Source organism: Parambassis ranga, chromosome 17 (assembly GCF_900634625.1).
Source record: "Parambassis ranga chromosome 17, fParRan2.1, whole genome shotgun sequence".
Taxonomy (NCBI): domain Eukaryota; kingdom Metazoa; phylum Chordata; class Actinopteri; family Ambassidae; genus Parambassis; species Parambassis ranga.
The window spans coordinates 2,612,990-2,633,729 of NC_041037.1; the positions used below are offsets into that span (position 1 = coordinate 2,612,990).

The following is a 20,740-nucleotide window of genomic DNA, read 5'->3' on the forward strand; positions in this document are numbered from 1 at the left end:
TGGAAATTTGTCTGATGGCATCAGTACTGGTTGTTTTAATGGAATACTTCCATTAAGGCCTTTTCAGGCCATTAGCAGGCAACTTGTTTGCAATTAATTCCATATAAAGCCGCCTCCCCTGCAAGTTATTTACCCCGATAAAGTCAACTGCACTTCATGCTGTTTGTTTAATATCAATAAACATCATGTGTGCTATCTGCATTTCTGCGTTACAGCTGAACACCTTCAAGCATTGTCTTTGTTTTTTTGTTTTTTTCCTGCAGAAACAACATGTGTACATGACGCATAATACAATGTATGTGTGGAGATCGTACATAATCTCTCGCAGGTGAGGATGATTTATTTATATTCCTCAGTTTTTAGATGAATATGAATCTTAACGTTGTCAAATGTTTACAAAATGAGGCAGGATAATAGCTGCTGCGTTGCTCCTTGCATTTTTTATTATCAATTAACACGCAGATTATTGTATTAAATTATCATTTTTTCCATTTTTCCAACATTAACATATTGTCTGACCAGGAATAAAAACAAGGTCATCTGAAGCTAATCAGCTCATAAAATGACTGTCATCAGTTGTTATCAGTGCAGTAATTATAGCTGGTATAGGGCTCGACTCCAACTACTTGTACAAAGGAAACAACACAGATTACACAGGTTAAGTGTGGTAACACCTGCAACCTGAGCCTACATCTGAGCAAAGAGAGATGTGTCCCGAGTGGAAGTGGCCACACAGCATAACAACCGGGGTGGTGTGATGACATTTGAAGCCCCAAAGAATGATTTTAATCGTACTTTCATGTAAGAAAAATCAAAAAAGGGTGGCTTCAAATATTTATCTGTTGACTGAATAATTGATTAATCAACTAGAACAAGTGTCTGAACTACACACAGGTATCAGAAGTTGTATAGATTAGATGATTTTCTTCGCCTAAATGAATTCTGTATGAGACAAAGATTCTCAGAGAAAACCCTAGAATCAAACCCGACAAACGTTGCTCCTCTCTGACTCATTAACAGTCGGCTCACGTCGCATTCACTTACGATAACGCAGACGCCAGAAACTTTTTTTTTTTTTTTTAGAATGATGGTGGCTGATGAGTGATAGAGCTTTATAGACATTATCAGAACTTAAGTGAAATCGCAGGAGTAATGTGCGATTCATCATTAGAGACACTGTACTTAAGACAAAATGTCTAAACCTATAGAAGAGAGAAGAAAAAAAGAAAAACTTTCAGTACCCCTGCGGATCACAGAGACGAGCTTTCTATCAGGCCTTCCAGCCTTCTCTGAATTATTCAAGACAGTGGAGAAGAAAAAGAACTCTAAGTGCAATTACCCTTCACTTCTCTCTTCCCAGTGTGAGCAACATTAATGTAATGGCTTTCATCTTCTCAAGCCGATTATGAACGAGGGAGGCAACTCTCATGTCTGCTCCCTCTCTCTTCTTCACTGTCTGTCAATATGTGACATTTGAAGGAAAAATGGGATAGGTGACCGATGCTTGGAGTGGGCATTAAAAACAACTGTTTAAAAAAAAAAATTAAATATACAAGAATAAATGCATTATTGTGTCTTGTTTTGTGGTGGAGAGGATGTGGGTGGTATCACACAGCTGGGAGTCTGAGGTGTTACATTACTGGTGGTGTTTAAACTAGTGCCTAACCTAGATCTAGTCATAGATGACTCACTACTTCCATTGAAACCACCTGATTCCTGTAAGGTACGTTTTAACACCGAATAAAGACGGGTTTATTGTCATGCTCTCTCAGAATAAAACTATTTTTGCTGCAACAAGCTGTTTCAAATTACAGTTTTGAAATGAGGGCATTTTTTTTTTGTTTTTCTTTTGCCTGCCTGGTGACTCACTGTGTCATTATCTGAAAACAACTAATGCATAGTCTGCCACAGAATGCAGATGTAACATGCAGAATCAGCCTGAATCTCAGGTGAACAAGCTCCTTTTATATATACAGTATGTACGTGATCCTAACATACAAAGAGAAGCCTGCTAATGTGTCAGCTGAACTGCACCAGCTCATCTGCATAAGCCTGCGGCAACATCACCTCCAATGTTCATTTGGCTCGCTTGATGAAATGTTCTCATTTGTGCTGTCATGAATCTGAGCGGTTTGACTGTTGCATCTGAAGGCATGTGTGGGCGTCAACCTGGGGACACTTGCATGCAAAAAAAACACGTGTAATAAGTAAAGTGCGTGACACCTTTGTGATCCAAGGTACTCCTCTAAAGTTGCTGTGGGAGCACGAAAGGAGATTCAGTCCAACTGGTGTGGAGGCGGTGGTGGAGGGGGCGCTTTGTTAATGCTGGGAGGTACAGTCCAACCTTGGCTCGGGTAATAGACCAATGTGGGGAGATTGTTAAGTGATCCCAGGAGGTGCTGGCTTGTTGGGGGGGGGGGGGGGGGGGGGGCTCAGCTGCACAGATAGCTCCTAGCTTCTTCAGAAATTCCATTTTGGGGTTAGCTCATCATCCATCACCACACACACACACACACACACACACACACACACACACACACACACACACACACACCCTGCGACCCCACTAACCTCATTAATTTGCCTCCCCTAGATTAGCCTTCCCCCCGGAGACCACAAAGAGCCCCAACCATTGTTCTCATCGTCTCACCCACATGGCCTGGAACTCCTTAAGTAATTCAACTTTCCACTAGCCAAAATTGAGGGGTAAAATTAAATGATGTTACGGCAGGGACACTTGAAAAAAAAAAAAAGAAAAAAAAAAAGATCCTGGCTCTAAAGGTGCCCACGTGATCTTTTGTTTCCTCCGTTATGACTGCACATCTTTGAAAAGCTGAGCTGACCATTTACCCATGAAATAGATCCCACTTGAGATTCAACGTTGTTTTATTCTGCTCCATGTCCACAGGCTGTTTGGGTTGAGTTAAATGCCTTTAAATGCACCTTAGAGGATGTTCCAAAAGTAAACAACACAGGAGTGTGTGGCGGCGTGCCACCCTGAATCTTACCATCTCTTCATGGTCTTAAACTATGCCAAATATTTAGAATCTGTGCCGACTATGCACAACAGAACATTAGTTTCTGTTTCTTGTCAATAAAAACAGAAATGTCTTTCTCCGTCTGCCCTTTTCTGGAAGGACACAGGACAACAGGAACCGCCTGTCATCCGGGGGCACTGCTGAAACCAGGACAGAGCAGAGGGGTTTGGGTGGCCGCCTCTGGCCCTGCTATTGAGCTTCCTAATTAAACTATTAATCTCACATCATTAACCTCCGAGCACCCTTTCCTCCCTCCATTCTTGACATTGCTGCACTGGCTTATAAAAACAACTTCCCATCAAATCTCTCTCTCCAACCTCTAGAACACTCTCTTTTCAACCTTTTATCTTGCAGATGTTGTTCTCCCATATATGCTGCTTTCTCCTGGAGTGCATTTCCTATTGTTCGGCTCAGCGTGTCTCTGTCATTCTCTCAGCACGCCTGCCTGTCTGGGTGATGTGTGTGGACCACAGCTGTGTGCTAACTGCATTACTCTCCGAGTGGCTCTCCAAGGTGGATATGGTTACTTTTAATTAAAAAAGAATCAATTTCTGCCCCTGTCAGTTTTTGAACTGGGTGACCATATGGACACTTAAAAATACAATTCAATTTCCAGCCACCCGAGCCCCCCCATCTGGTCACCCATCTCCAAACCACTTTGGCACGTCCATTGTAAGAGCTCTCGAGAAATTGCCAAATCAATCTCCAAAGATTATCTCATGTAATGTCAGGCTATTGAGGGACATTCTGAGTAAACATATATTTAGCCGTAGTCTCTCCTGGGAAACATCGTGTTTAAAGTCTAACATTTGGACAATAAAGAAACACAACGGCAACAAAATAGTCAAATACCCTGCAGTTAATCTGATGGCTGCACATGGAGGGTCAGAAATAAGACACTAAAAAGTAGCAGTGATTTGTTATAAAAAGTAATTTTAAACTTAATTATGTTGCCACTGGGAGTACAAACAGTTGATCCAGGTACAAAGGAGGCCTCGGTGGTCGTGCACCTCACATGAAAAGCGAGCAAAAGATTAGAACATGTGAGCAGACACATACATCAAAAGCTTATTAAAGCCAATGAAATAACTCACAATGACAGCCCTACAAAAAGATAACCATTACATTTAAGTGCTGGGTATGTGTGACTTTGAAGCTGACCTTGTGGGCCACTGGCCTATTGTGTATAAGGAGGCTGTATAGAGCTGGTTGATTAGGCTGAGCTCCCTGGGGATCGATGGGACGTCTGTGATCAGCACTCAGAGTAATCACACTGTATTGTGTGCCCACTCGATAATATAAGATGAATAATGCCACTGATAGTGCTGGTGGAGGGTTTCTTGTACTTATTTGTGCTGCTAAATCATGATGAATTGCACCATCATAAGTCAAACAAACAGTGTGACAACAACCTTTGAGATGCAGCCACCGGCAAGCAATAACCTACCAAAACAATAACCAGCACTTCTTACACACATATAAGACACATGTTTGCTACGTGTTGGTTCTCATAAGTTTTTTTTTTTTTTCAAGGTGGAGACAAGGACACCAGGCTGAACCCATGTTCCTTGCCAGGAACCCCACCCATAATATCTGTCTGCTGTCTGCCCTGTAATACAGGAAATCCAGACCAGAAGTATCAAGTTCACATAACTAAGTTGCATACAAATTATAGGCACTGAACGCACACAACCCTGACATTAGTGGTAGGTGTTATTTTTGCCCCCTCAACTGGCTTATTTTAATTCTATGTCTGTTTGCTTTACAGTCTGGATAATACAAGTGCAGGGCTGTTTCCCATGTGTGCTTACATTTGACTACAACCATAGATTAACCCCAGACCAGACCAGAAAGGCTTTTTTTTTTTTTTTCCAAGCCGTAATTCCATCTTTTCACTTGTGTTCATGTAACAGTGTTCTGGGTGTACCTTCAATAAGAACGCTTGTGCCAGCTTGTCACATCAGAGTCTCTTAATTAAAATGCTCCATTTTTATCCGCAAATGATATGATAACTCAAATTAGAGACCTGAGCAATCTAGGAGTGAAGGAGCCAGAAAGCAGAAAGCTCAAACACTAGATTAAAAACAGTTACTACACATGACACGTTAACTCATTGTTCCTAGATTGGAAAAACAGCAAAAACACAAGCTAGTCTGCTGTGTGTGTATCTTTGCCTCTGGAAAATGGCAAATAGAGACTGCATAATAATAATAATAATCAAGGACTCATCCAAACTCACTCTGAGCTGCAGGTATCTGACAGACTCGGCATATTTAAGTAATATCTTTCTTTCTAATATCTTCAAAGCCCCATGACATTATGCCTTCTACTTGATAATCTCTGAAAAGCACAGGCAATTGAATCAATTTACTTCATTCCCTTGGCTGCAATTAAAAAGCCAGGCATAGAAAAGTGCAGGTATACAGCATATCATGACCTCACAGAGATGCTCTCACAGCTATTGAATTCATTTCTTTCACATCAATTATTCCTATTTCGATTCTTCATTGGTTGTTAATAGGACTGGTTGGTTTGGTCGGATCCAGGTCTGTGGATGGATCCAATGTTTAACATCTTACTTAAGCACAACTGCCTCAGTCAAAGTTTGATTTGGTCTGATCAAATTACAACTAGAGCAAAGACAGTCTTGCCAGACCACAAGAAAAGAGACAGGACAGCAAAACTTTTCTGCAAGGTCAAGCTCACAGTGATACTGTGCAAAAGTGCAGACACACGGCGAGAGACGAGGATGATAACACAGTAGGTGTTAGAGTGAGAGGAGGCAAAGGGTACAGAAAACCGAGCCCCGTCTGATACATGTTTGAAAGGACGGAGCAGTCGGTGTGGTCGTGTGAGGGAACGAGGGAGGAGCTGGTGTATAATTGAATTACAGTGACCCTGTGACAGGACTATAGGTGAGGTCATGTGCTGAATTAATTCTGCCCCTGACCCCATCTCTGGCAGGGCAGAGCTTCTTGGCTGTGGTGACGCACTTTACGTCTTCCAGCCACAACTGACATTCAGATTGACAACCAGGCACAGAGGCCTTCACTGTCTGCATTGTATGCTTATTTTTAGCTCAGATGCTAAAGCTCTCTTTATGCTTGGGGACATGCATTAGACAAGCTGCTATTTCTGTTGGCTGGAATTCACAGAACACATGAAATGTAAAAAAAAAAAAGTGAAATCCATTTAGAAAGAAGCTCTATGCAGCACAGTGTGCAAACAATATATTCAGTTAATATGCACTACTGTAGTGTGTTAGACTCACTATGTCAGCGCTGTTAGATGAAGCAGGTTTCCACTGATCTCTGAATATGGTAACATACTCCGAGTTATTCTCACAGAAACGTCCTACCATTGTGTCCAATTTTCCCTATAGGTGTAGCAAATTAGATGCTCCAATGCTCCCACTGTGGAAATACTTATTGTAGTGTGCTTACTGTGCGTGAGCAGATTGCAGGGAAACAAAAGCAAAACTTCACAGGTGAATGAGGTTACTTACTGTCTGCCTGTGAGGAAAGCACCATGCAGCTGAGTAGAAGCAGGAACAGCAACGCCCCTCTGGGCAGGAGGGGCACTGCCAGGTGAATATTAGGCACCATGTTCCAAGTTGGCACTGCTTCCTCCTCAGTCCCCTGCTAGACACGTCCCACTCTGACAGGATCAAAGACTAACACCTGGGAGAGCAAACACATGCAGAACAGGGGTGCAGAAACATTAGTATTCAAACTCACCATACATTTGCATATATTTGAATGAGCATAACAACACAGTAGAGCAGGAATTTCAAAAGCAACAACCAAAAGAGACAGAAATGTTGTACACTTGTAAAGAAAACAACAACGCACAACGCTGGAGATCTCTGGATGCGTTCAACAAGGCACCTAATACCCACAACAAATCCTGCTCGGGGGCAGAGGAAGATACAAGCGAAGTGAATGTAACCCGCAAAGCACATCAGGAGACGAGGTGGAAAACACATGCAGCTCACTTCTACAGAGGGACATTATTTGGGGAAAAAACAAAAAAAGGGATAACAAGAACAAAGAGGAGGTCAGGACGTGTGCTTAAGCTCCTCAGCCACCCTCCCTCTCACAGTGGGGATCAGTTAAAAACCCAGAGGACCTCCTAAACAGCACTCCCCGAGGACCACCGCCCACTTAATGTTCCCCCATTAGGAAATTGAGAACTGGTGTCTTCCAGATGGTTTCAAATCACACTAAGTGCCATGATCTCATAGCATGACAACATGCATGCATACATAAACATTTAACATACAACACATACCCCAGGGACGGCCGGGGAGGAGGGGTCATGAGTGGTCAACAAAGCAGCAGCAGCAGGTGTACCACAAATTAACCATAATTAACCAAACTAATAAACAAGAAAGCTCTCTCCGGAGCAGACACACAAAACAAAAGGCTGCTCCACAAAGAAAGGAAACGCCTTGTATTTTTAGGAATTAGATCATAAGGAAAGAAGATAAAGCTTCAGATACACGGCCTTACGTTTGTTATGGCCTCCAGTTTCAATGTCTATTGTTATTAAGAGCAAAGTAACTGTGCATCCTCGTGAATTGAGCTAACTAAGTATCTTATCCCTATTCTCTAGCCCATGGCCATCTGTGATGAGTAATCATCATGCTGTACAGGAGACCACAATATGGTAAGGATAGATATCTCTCTTTTGATGGAATTAAAGCAGTCTCTCCAGAGGACTTCAGGAAAAAAAAAAGAGCTGAAATGAGAAAAGTTTTTAAACTTTTAGAGTAAGCCTACTTTGTCTTCAGGAGCTCCCTGACAACGGCTCCGTACCAGGCTTTTAAAAAGGAGGCCTATTGGAATCGAACTGAAAACATTCACAGCTCATCTGTTCGATCTCGCTGCCCAGTTTACAGTGGCGACTGAACAATAATGATTGCTGATATTTGTGAAGAGAGAAAGAAGAGGCCGCTCATGATGTGTGTGGAATATATCTCAAGGCTTGCTGGGTGGCCGGTCAGCTTTAGTCTGTTCACTTCAGCTAAATAAGTTAGGGTGTCAGGAACACAATGCCTCCAGTATCTTGAGGAAGGGGAAAGAAAAACCAGTCTTAACCCTGTGGAGGTGTTGAGCAGCCCCATTACTCATGTGGCTATTTCAATGCGGGTGGAAACAAGAGAAAATCTCACACACCAGGCATCTCTTCGACCACCCTCTTTGTTAAACAAGACCAAAGGAAAAAACCCAGTGTTAGGTCAGAGATCTTAGCAAAGCAAAATTTCAACACTTTGCTTTTCGTCATCTGAGTTCTCCTTTAACCGACTTTGACAAGTCAATGCAAAGAAAAAACGGCCAGGTAACACAACGTGTAGGAATGCTCTGTGTACGTGTGCTTGATTCAGGCCTGGTGCCTCACCTGGACACAGCAAGCAGACAGACATCACCGTCAGTGAGTTCTTCATCGCCGTTTGTCACTTTTAGGAATGTGCCTCTGGGCTTTCAGGTCTGCTAAACCAATTTCCCATTCACGAACACACCTTGCATCTAAGGAATTTCCAAACAACACGTTCAACAGTCATCTATCGTCTCTGTGAGAGTTCAAGCTGTATCAAGCTTTATAATACTCCTCCCTGCATGTGGAGTCTGAAGAATTACCCACGAAAAGCTGCTTCACCTTCACTGCTAATGAGAAAGCCATTTATTGTTGGTGTGTTAAGCTGCAGCAGACCAGAGAAGAAGAAAAATAACAAACGCACTGCTGAGAGTGCTGAAGAGCAGGATCACACCCCTCTCCCTGCAGGCTGCAGAATTACAGATATTTAGACCTCATTTTTATTTCAAGCTAATACTTCAAGTTAGCTTTGCAAAATTAGTGTAACTCACATCAAGTTTGTTGGCTGACAAATTTGTTTTGACACACATTTTTATGTACGCCAGTGCTGCGCTGGTTCACGTCAGTGGGTAGAGAAAGTGAGGGAGGCTGATAGAGTTGGCTACTCGCCGTGCTCCAAACCCTTGGCGGTGGAGGGATATCTTTCACAGCAGATGCCAGAGAGAGGCAGATGCTTTTCATCTTCAATGAGACAAATTCCTAGAGCGAGGATTATTCTTTATTTATTTACCTACTTATTTTCCCAGTGCAGCCTGGTCCCCCCCCCCCCCCCCCCCCCCCCCCCCCCACCCCACCCCACCCTTTACCCATCTGCACACAAACACTACGGGACAAACTATGTGCATTTTTGTTGTTGTGGCAGTATATGAGAGAAGGACAGGGCGCCAATGTGGAGACGGTGCAGTGTGATCCAAATTGTGAACAAGTGGCTGAGCACACAGGAAGGCATTGTTTTCAAGTATGTGGGAGAAAACAGTAGCAACGTGTAGGGGTGGATGTCTGCCCTTGTGAAAGTATATGAGAATCTTTCTGCCTCGGTAATGATTTAATTCCTCTGTCTGGTTCGTGTCTGTGAGAAAAGACTGAGCAGTGAATAATTACTGCTCAAATGATCATTCAGATAATTTCACCCGAAACTGCAGTCTTTTAATTAATATTCAAAATAATTCGTCGGAATGGATTCAGGAACTTAATACTTTTACAATGCCTGATTTAAACCAATGCAGTTTGAAACTCAAGAGTAATGCTTCATAAAAAAAGGATGGAACATATCAAAGCAGTTTAGTGCAGTCAAGATAAAAAAAAGAAAAGAATTTTTATTATGTTGTGTACCCAGAACGAGGTGTGATCATGTAGGGAAATAAAGATTTGTTATTACGCTCAATATCACCTCATACAAGGAACATTCACAAGGAACAACCTACATTCACACAACAATGCCAAAACTGAATTACTCCACAAAACTTGACATGTAAGCGGTGATTCAGGGTGTGCCATCAGGCCGAACACAATTTACGGTGCAACACTGGGTCCTCAATCTGTCAATATGTCAAGATCATGTGTTAGAGCGTCTCACTCACGTGTCGCTAGCCAGTTAATTACTCCATTTTTTAAAAATATTTTATGCTTTATGGCAGATATCACCATTAAGTTATGTCTTGATCACCCTGACTAAATATAAAGACAACATGAAAGAGAGGACAGGGATAAAGAATCAAGTCTTTGAGGAGGAAGCTTAACTGTCTGGGGACTTACCAGCAGTACAGAGTCTGACCTATACAGTGCACTGTACAGAGGAGTAAGAGGTTTAGTGAAGTAATTAAAAGGGAAACACCAGGATGGGAACGTATAAAACGGTAAACTGCGGAGGACAAAAGAGCTTTTGAAATGGGGAGGGGAACAAACACACCTAATACTCACCTATCTTGTTTACTCTTTTGCCACCCACATCAAGGACCTGTCACTCAAGGTATTACCGTGAATGTGTGTGGCAAGGGAGTGGCCACCCATACAGAAGTGGTGGTCCACAGACAGACAATGCAGAGCGAGAGAGAGAGAGAGAGAGAGAGAGAGAGAGAGAGGCTAGGCTGAGTAAACACTACTATTACACTAACACTACTTACACTAACTACAGGTAGCATTTCTGCTCTTCATCATTTTCATCCCTCCTACTCATGTTCTCCCTCTTTCTCCATCTCTGTTTAATGGGTCATCCTGAGCATGGGGAGGTGGGACAGCTGAGATATATGGCTACCAGCAGCATGGGGAGCTAATCATGGCCGTCTCTGGGGGTGATAAACCCAGACCGGAGAGGTTTGTGTTGGCGCAGCCTGCAACAGCTCCATAAACACAGTTACAAGCTGAATTTCAACAGCAGTGTTTTGGCCTTTGATTAGTTTTCCATGCCCTAGAAGGCTCACCCTGACTAGACCGTGCTCCTTTTTTTAAATTTTTTTTTTCTCACCTCAGTGGCAAACACATACCACAAGACCCCAAGAGAATTACTGCTAGCTGGTGAGCCCTGTATTGTAAAATGAAAGTGTAAAGTAACCAAATTAGGTTTCCCTCCAACTCTGAAAGCCTTTGCTGTATCCACAGGCTTGATGGTGCATGTCGTTTTTACAGAGGGCTGCAACAAGACCTTGCATTGAAATTCACCTAACAAAGGGTAATGTCCTGTGACCTATCGAGTTTTACAGCACTTCTGTTTACAAGCCGATTCCACAAAGTTAATTGTTAACGCTTTACTGCCGAGCACAAGATTGAGAGACTGAGATGCCTATAACAGACGAGTGCACTTCCTTAAGTTGAGCAATAGAAAGTAGAAAACACTGATTATACTGACATGGAACACACAAGGAAGGCACTTATGCAATTAATCACCTGCGTAAAAATGCCTGCCTGAGTGCATGGCTTAATGGATCTCATAAGGTCGCTCATTTAACAGTTTGATAATCAAGGCGATATTAGATCTATGTGAAAGGTATGTAGGCATTTACAATCTGTGACGCAGAGTGGCGTGGAGTGGCGTGTGACGCATGAGGGCTGCGCTCGCGTCATCTCATCAAGAAGACTGCATACGGGCTGCGTTAGGCTATACCCATATGATACAATGTCAATTGGCATTTAGTCTGCTTGAATGAACATTTAACAAAACTCAAGCACCACCATAAATTTTCTACCGGAGTCGGGATTTACAATCACCTCTGGGTGGGGTTAGCAATCTTTTCAGCTGCAAATCAATCCGGGGAATGAAAGGTGATATGTATTACACTGATATGTATTACACAGAGTAGAAGAGACATAGCAGAGTGCCACTTCCATTTGAATTTATTGAAGAGTGATTATTGGCGTTGTCGAGACTGCAGAGCAAAAGGGAGAAAATGGCTTGCACTACAAAAGTGTCGGGCAAAAGGGCCTGCAATAAATCAAAACACAGGCTCAATGTAAAACAGACATTCATCAAGTAATAGAAATGCTGTGCACCCGGAACGATGGAGTGTGTGTGAAGCAGCTGACTATAAACCAGCTCAGTGTGAAAATTTACAACGGAATATTCACAAAACCATAAGGTGACTCATAGGCGGATATTTTTTACTCTTTTCTTAAAGCACCCAGGAAGAGCATACGTTTGTTTTTCTGTTCCTCAAATGGCCACTTGAGGTCCCTTATACATTGTACAGCAGAAATTAACACGTTTAAGTCTCTACAGATCATTTTGAAGCTGTAAGCTTTACATTAGTCACCTGTTTAAATTGTACCGAGGCTTTAAGTTGTGCATACTTAAAGGGTGGACCCGTTTTTGTGACAGGTGGGAGCTGGCAGAATGCGGGCTTACCGCCTCTTTCTCATTTTTGGATTAGCTGGGAGTTAGGCGCAGTCAGGCATCGCCAGGATGGCAGCAGCTAGAGCTTAAACACTGCTTTTTGGAAAAAACCTATAGATTATGTCACACTTGTGTCTGTCTGTGGTCTTATCTTCCCATAAGTTCTGCTGTTAATGATTGGTAGACATCTTTGTTTTTAGTGCAGTAGCTCATAAAATCTGTTATTATTTAGGTCAACTGCTCTGAGTGGGTGCTTTGTATTCAGTTCATGGTCTCTAAAAACTAATATACCCTTGTCCTAGTTCAAAGACTGAAAGATGCTTTAATATTTCTTGTTGTTTACTTTTTTCCAAATGAATTACTGAATAATTGAGGATAATTCTGCGCTATGGCCAAACATTAAATTAGCAATATAAACTGAGACACATTCCCAACAGCAGATGTGCATATATACCAAAAGGAAATTCACATTGTCAGGCAAGAAAGATGAGCTAAGACGTCAGCACTTGACGGTTTGCTTGTGGACAGATGGTCCCATAAAATGACTAGGCAGGCAGCACAGAAGGCATGGACTCCCCCCCCTATCCCCCTCCACCACCACCACCACCACCACCCTCTTCACACTACGCAAAGGACTTCAACCCCCACACCCACACCCCCAGTCAGCCCCTGGGCAGAAAGCCTCATCTCCGCCAGTAAAAGACAAACAGAGGGAAGGCATGTGAGCAGAAAAGACTGGCAAATACAGAGCTCCATAGATCAATAGCTGCCCAAACAGAGGCAGTTGTTCCAGCTCAGCTCAATCTACGCAAATAATGTGGATAGATTTTAGCAACCAGACAGAGCAGATATACAAGAGGAATCAAGCATTGTAAAATATAACGTAGTTTAGAATACAATAAAACTGAAAGCACCCCAGATAAGCATGTTGAAGTGAAGAACACTGCACCAAACTCTGTTGTATAGGATTGTATAAGAGGGGGATTTTAAAGGGGCATCATACTATTCAACAGGTGTCTCCACTGTTCTAAATCAATTACCTCTAGTCAGTCAGTGCTTAGGGCAGGGGGTATTGTAAATCAGCTTGGTGTCAGGCCAGATTAGAGACTGTAAAGAGCTGGGAGTGAAGTTCTTTGGCCAGCGTGGACCCTCCTGAGGCTGACATGGGAAAGAAGAGCCACAATGCTTACCAAGAGTGGAACATATTAAGGACAGGAGAGAAGGAAAATAGATCTTCTCGGATTTACATGATTTTTTGTATAGTTGGTGAAAAACCTATAAAGCACTTGGACTTTGAACACACTTTTTATACAGGATTTGCCTACGTATTCTAGTTCTTTGGTTATTAGTCAAAACTTCCCTCACTGTAACTTGTGCAGTTACACATTATGAAATCAGTTTATGCAAATCTGCTTCTGAGGAACTGTGGTGTCAGCCATCATTTTCCCTTGAAACTACAACCACTAAACACAGAGATGAGGACATGCAGCTGCAGAGTACACAAACACATCCAAGTGTGTTTTCTTTCCACACTATGCTGTATAGACATGCTTTTCTTTATTTAATACTGAAGCGCATGGATGAAGGTGCATATTGACATTTTTTTTAAATATTTCCCTTTATAACAGAGCATGTAAAAGACCCAGAAAACCACCCTGTGTGTGGTCTCTGAGGGTAAAATGGAATAAAGCCAGTGTTGACACAAGGAAGGGTTAAACTAACTCAAGGAAGACGACAAGGGAGAAACACCTCCTATACAATCAGGCATTTGTGGTGGAACACAAAAACATGGTAGCTTATGGTATGTGGGGTGAGGCGCACACAAACATAATGCTATTCTGAGAATTACCTTGAAACAAAGAGTACATTTGTTACAGAAAGAAAAACCTGGCACAAATCTAACAGACTAAACATGGGCTAGCTGCTACTGCAAATGTGGAAGAGAAAGGGATCCCCAAGGTCCTAATCCAACTCCTGTCCTGGCTTCTATTTCAAATGGCTATGCTCTCAGTCCCTGTCTAACTAGTGAAAAGAGGCAGATTCTAATAAGCCGTTCTGTCTTTCTGTCAGTCGGTGTTTCTCTCCATCCCCTGTGCTTCCTCTCTCTCTCTCTCTGACCATGTCTCCTTCTCTGTCTCTTTCTCTCCGTCTGAGCCATGAGCCAGCCTGTTGGAGCAGATGGAACCATATATCCCCATCGCTCTCTGGAGGCTTGAGGATTTAAAATGTAAAAGAGTTGAGTGTGGAACAGGCAGGGGCCAGTCAATAAAGGGCGAGAGAAGCAGGGGCTCTTAAGCTTAGGCCACGTTTATCACTGAAGAGCAATACTACTAAAAACTACGAGCAATGAATTACATAGATGCCGACTCTAAACCAAGTCTAATCCGACATCATGTCCAACAGTGAGAGATACTCCCGGTTTTTTAAACGCTTGTCTCTGTTATATATAACTTTATATTTTTCATGAATTCAACATGACCCTGTGGCTCTTTGGGTGGCCATTTCTTTACTACTATCTGATCTGTTTATTTATAGTAAATATAAAAAATACGAGTCAAGCTCTTTGCAGCTGCTGGCAAAAATAACCAGGGGTTCATTAGGATGTTCCTTGGCTTTTTCTCTTGAGGTTAGCTGGAGCCCGGCCTTCCTCCATACCTCACCCCAGGCCACCCTTTTTCAGGTAATGAGAAAGAATCTGGACACCGCATCTGTCGGCTGGGGGAAGATTCCGCTTCGCCCTCCATCTCTGGGTGGCAGGCTGACAGACAAGAAGAGTGAAGAACAACGGGCGGACGAGGGCGTGAGCAGTACAATCGATTGCCAGCTGACTAGCAAGGTCCATTATAGTGACAGACCAGAGCCACAACACGACGACCTGCACTTCACCAACGTCCTCATTACTACCTATGAATCTCTCCCTGGGATCTCTCTGGCCCTCTCTCCCCTCTGTTTTTGTGCTGCTTTCTCTCTACAGTACATCTCCCTGGGCAAAAGCACAGAACTGAATTTCACTCTTGTCAGTCTGATGGAAGGGTTTCAAAAGTCACACCTAAGAGGCTGCACTGGTTTCACATACTAGGCCAGCAACAGATGCAGAACAAAGACAACAGGGGGTTAGGGTGCGCTGTTCGTCGGCACAGTCAAAATACAGCCAAAATGTGCATTTAAGCCTGTGCTGCAGTAACTGTGAGGGGAAACTCCACCATATTAAACACTTCTCCCCCCAGCATCCTTTCCCTCTAGTTATACTGAGATCCTTAGTCCTTGGAAGACTTATTTATACTCTCTTCTTTACCCCACCCTCTTCCACACAGACAGGATTTACCTGCAGCTGAGACAGCCTCCAGACTATCAATTACCAGCAGTGTAGAGTCACTGTTCTGTAGCTTGACTAACAAGACATGTACCCACACGACACATACACACTTTGTGCTCTCTCTCTCTCTCTCACACACACATCTCTTGGACACATCCTGTTAGAGAAATTCTGGTTTGACTGTGAGTCATAAGATTTTAATGACTAATCAAATAGTTTGGTAAAAAAAATCCACTCTATAAAACATCTAGACAAGCGCTTCTCCAAGGATTCAGTGCATGCAATCAAGCAAACTGGTATTTAGATCTGTGAAGTGTTCCATTCAAGTAGAACAGAAATTATTAGCGAAGATGCCAGAGATATAATCTTTAGAAAAATAATTATTGCCATTCAAGAAAAAAACTGTAAATCATGGAAAATAGGTCACTTCAGACATTACATACTCAAGTTGAATAATTAGAACAGCACCGCCGGTGCCTGGATGCTTAAAAAAAGCACAAGCGTTGAACGTCGCTGCAGCTCATTTGTATAGTCGTGATGTTTGACTGGTCTGCAATGTGCTGAAAACAGAGATCTCCGCAAATTCTTTCTGACATGTCATCTTAGTCTCTGACAACGATTAGACTGAACACCAGACCGTTCCGCATACAGGAAGACACGCAGGGACAGGCCCTGTCACTCACCCACCCAGATCCACCCTGACGCCTAAAGTGCCTTTGTCAGGTCAACAAATGAAAAACCATCAAAGCCAATGTTGCAGTCATCAAGCTGAAGTCATTCCATAGCCTGGTTAAATGCTATCTTGCCAGGTCCTGTTAAACTGGGCTGGATGTGTTTAGTGCCTGATTCTTAGGCATAAAATGTTCTGTTGATGCACAATCACATGAGGCGAGCAGTCAGCCAGGGAGCAGAAATCATGTAGGAGTTATGGTCTAACACCTGATAAAACTCTTACGAGGACTACAGTCTGCTGTCTAGCAATGCTTGGTCACGTAGTCGGCCTTGTGTAAGTCAGTGAAGTGAGATCTGAGGAAGGAGTATTCCTTTTAAGTGAGCCATTGTGTCTGGTCACAGCAGTAGTATGGTAATCATTAGAATAACATATTTGGGTCAAGAAGATAATGAACGTGCATTAACATAGACTGAACCTCTCTGGACACTTTCAGATGTTGTTGTTTTAAAGCCTCTTGCCCAACATGCAAAAATGTACATGCATTATTTACATCATACAAAAAAATTTAGACAGCCTTATCAGCAAGTTTAACACCATTTCCTAGATTTAAATGTTCAACATAGCTCATGTATTGAATTTCTTATAAAGAGATATAAAGAGGAAACTGGTTATCTATCTACTTCCCCCTTTCCTCAACCAGTGCTCTTGTCTGTCAGCCAAAGCAGCCAAGTCTCCCATGTTTACTAATGTAGAAGCAACCCCCTTATCAGGGAAGAGATTTGTAGGGAAGAGGCAGGGGATTAGCCATCAAATTACCAGGCAGACAGCATCCCTGCTCCAGGGTTGTGAAGAAGTAATCTCTAAGGCTGAGGGGGGAGATCCAGATAAAGGTTTGGGATTGGAGATGTGGACCTCCAAACTCCAAAACTCCAAACTGTGCCCATGTTAAAGTGTGTTTCTTTTTTTCATGTTTTCTTGTAGGATCACACCACATTATGTATTTTCTTTCATGCTGCCAAGTCGTGTTGCCTCACTACATAGCCCAATACCCCAGAGTGTAAGACTTCTGATGGGGGAAAACTTTTAAACAAGAGTGCTGTAGCTAGGCAGGGCCGGTGGAATTAGATTTCTGTGGCCTTGCCCGTGGCTCTTGTATTGTCATCCCGCCGCCCTCCCTTAAACAAGCAGTGCTCTCCTCAGAGAATACCCCCTGGACACAGGAATGTTTCATCAACGCCTCAGCCCCCCAGCAACCTTACCGGGCCACAGTGGGCCGAGAGGCGCAGCACACAGGCAGGCTATAAATAAGTCAGGCGTTATAATGAAACCAAATGAATCTCCATCCATCTTCCCAAAACAAGCCGGGGACCTCGGAGGTCTGAGGGAGGAAGAGATGCTGCCTGTGTTTCAGGATCAACAATAACATGAACAAAAGCCTCATATTTTGATGTTATATCCTGCTATAGAAGATACATATAAGTACAACCAAGTTTGTGTATGAGTGGCCGAGGCTGTGATGACTTATTATTCTATTAGAAGTGACAGCAGTGGGCTGATAACGGAAGTGACAGGAAGGCTGATAGAGTAATGAAGTAGAATCTCCGGTTTAAGAAAGGCATGGGAAGCTGAGCAAATAAGACTGCTGGTGGAAGGAGAGGGATAAATCAGCCACATGATTATACTTCCAGAACCAAGCACCAAATAAATCAGGCCTACATTCAATTTTATTTCCTTTGCTGCAGTTTAGCATCACAGTTATCCTCTCACTTCCAAGAGGAATTCAAAGCTGTAACGAGAAGCCAATCTGACCTTTCTTTTCTTCAAGACACCGCATCCGATATAAGAAGGCAGCAACATATCATCAGTGATGTAATGTCTACACTGCAACAATGAAACAACAGTGATCCCTAACCTGGTCCAATCATCAGAAGATAGCTTATTGCATGGCTGAATACATATTCATCAAGGTTAGCGTACGTCTCCCACCTGCACCGCTGCTTAGTTCACATATAAAAGCACAGACTAAGGCCTCTTCATATATGTAGACTACAAAAAAATGTAGCTGCCCTTGGAAATGGAAGCTGTTTCAATCAATGTGGAGGCGTAATGGGATGATGTGGAATTGAAATGAGGTTTTTTGCAAGGAGGGAAATGTCCTCTCTGACAAAGCAGGTTTGTGTTCCCATTGAGAACCCCTTGGCTGTAATGCAAGAGCTACAGTTTAAATGAAAGGTGCAAGGCTATGAGAACAAAACAGACCTCTGATGGCTAGAACTGCTCATAAAAGATACATTTAAGTTGCAGAGCAGTATATATATATATATATATATATATATATATATATATAATGTAAATAAGAGGCACAAAAGAAGCACTGAAGGAATGAGAAGAGCCCACATTATCTAAGGCCTGAGGACTGACCCACGTGGTTTAACTTTAAATCAGCTGTAGTGGATTCTTAAAGGACAATTATGTACAATAATCAGTACAAGCAATGAAAATAACATCGCCTTCCCTAAAAATAAACACGCCCTCGTGTTCAGTTTTGCTCTCATGTCAAAATGTCTTTAACAAGTGTGTGTGGAAGTCAAAGGATAGACAGACCTCCCTCAATCAAATGAGCTCTCTGCTTGGGGCAGAACAGAGAAGCGCTCTTGTCAAAACATTGGTGATTTTAGTGGTAAAGGAGGCCTTTTTTTAAACCTTCTCCTCAGCACCTGTCACAATGAATGAGCAACTGTCTGTGAAAACAAAGTGTCACAACTCAAAGCAGAAAGTGACTATCAGGGCGGCTAACGCATCACACTTCATGCAGGATGTATCCGGCAACACTGGTATATACGTGTAGCTGTGTAAACATGTTATGTAGTACACAACAGGAGGTTGAAAATCGGGCCTTGTCATCATAAAACCGCTACCGGTGACCTTGTTGACGCAGGGTAAAAAAATCCTGACACATAACAAATAATAAAAAAAAAAAAAATCCGCCCTCGGCAGACTTTTTAAATCGACACTGAATCATAACTAAATCCACACTTCAGCTGATGCGTCAAAGTTTTAATAACCAAACAAAAGCGAGTAGTTGTCTGTCAATTTACAGCGTGCGTCATGGACAAATGTCTGGCTTCGCTGACACAAACGCCTTCACAGAAAATTGATCTGTGATTGTAAGCAAACCTCTTTCATGTCCCAACTGGGACACAGTGATTAAGCAAATCCATCATGCGTTAAGAGGCCATTACACATCACCCAATTCACCGATGATGAGAAATCAAGTTCTATGGAAAAATCCATATGCTCAGCCCATAATTACGTTTGAGGAATCCGATGGGGAGAGAGACGGAGAGAGAGAACTTGAGTGACTGACTGCTGCTCACAGCCTCATTTATTCAGAAGGAAAGAGTTCAGCCAAGACAGCCTTTAAAGGACAGGATATTATGTATGTTTGGTCAGGGAATCTAATAAAGAGCAGCGGTACACAAATAGCAGCAGCTATTTCCGAGGAGCACATCCGAGACATCACCTGGAACATTTACGGGTGATGGAGTGACTGACGGGCAGTCGTAAAATTGGAATGAAGGGTCAACGGCCTGCATGGTGGAGGTGACGGAGGACAACCTATAAGGTCACCTAGTGCAGACATGGAGTGCCTCTGTTTGAACACATGACCATGTCGTTTTCTTGTTTGTTTATGCTACTGAGCAGCTGAAGAGACATTTCAACACTAGACTCCATCTTGTGTTTCACCTCAAGGTCAGTTTTCAATCAAGTCTGGGTCCCCTGTCCAAAATTAAGATCTGCACTTATATCATTAAGAACAAAAATATGAACATTTTGATAAATAAACAAACACAAAGTTCCATAGACAGACCTGTGGGGACGTGTCTCTGCTTAAAAAGCCAGATAGAATGAGACAAACATAGTGTCTGTGATGTTTTTGAAAAGTTTTAGACAGCTTTAAAGGGCCAGAATACAACAAGGCAGCCTTTTGTACTGAAGACCAAACTCTCTCAGTAACAGCTGCAACATTTATCGTACAAATAAAAAGTTTCTCATACAAGTTCATAAAAGTTTGATGTAAGTTCTGAGACTGAGGAGGTTGTTCTTTGAGTCTTCAGATCTTCAAATCTTCAGACAAACTATAAAACATTTTCAAAACACAAATCACAATGTGTGACTTCCAAACGTTCTCCTCTTAGCTTTTTACTCTTCTAACTGGAATTCTTGTTGCTGAAACTTTACCCTCCAGATTACCCAGGGAGATAAAGACAACTGGAAAAACAGGCTGTTTGGCCTCAGTGTAGGCCTAATGCAGTAGAACGGCAGGGTGCCTCACCTTAGCAGCGGTAGCTAAGGGACATTCTATGGCCCTTCTATTCAAAGTCCTCTGAATACGTAGGGGAGGGCTTGCACCAGACAGGGCAATTTGCCAAAGAGCCAGCCAATAGAGCTAAGCCAAGACGAGGTTAAACTATTGTTTTGGCTTAACAAGCAAGAGTGAGCAAGGACAA

General features: G+C 42.7%; 1 protein-coding gene across 5 annotated transcripts in view; it reads right to left on the reverse strand.

Annotated features, from left to right (window-relative positions):
* The window catches only part of ptprfb (protein tyrosine phosphatase receptor type Fb), a 144,757-nt gene that overhangs the window by 88,146 nt on the left and 35,871 nt on the right, over nt 1–20,740 (reverse strand). For all 5 annotated transcript variants that reach the window (XM_028428005.1, XM_028428009.1, XM_028428008.1 and 2 more), the window contains exon 2: nt 6,544–6,718. In XM_028428005.1, the coding sequence (XP_028283806.1) occupies nt 6,544–6,643 (100 nt within the window). In that variant the 5' untranslated portion in view covers nt 6,644–6,718. The remainder of the gene's footprint in view (nt 1–6,543; nt 6,719–20,740) is intronic.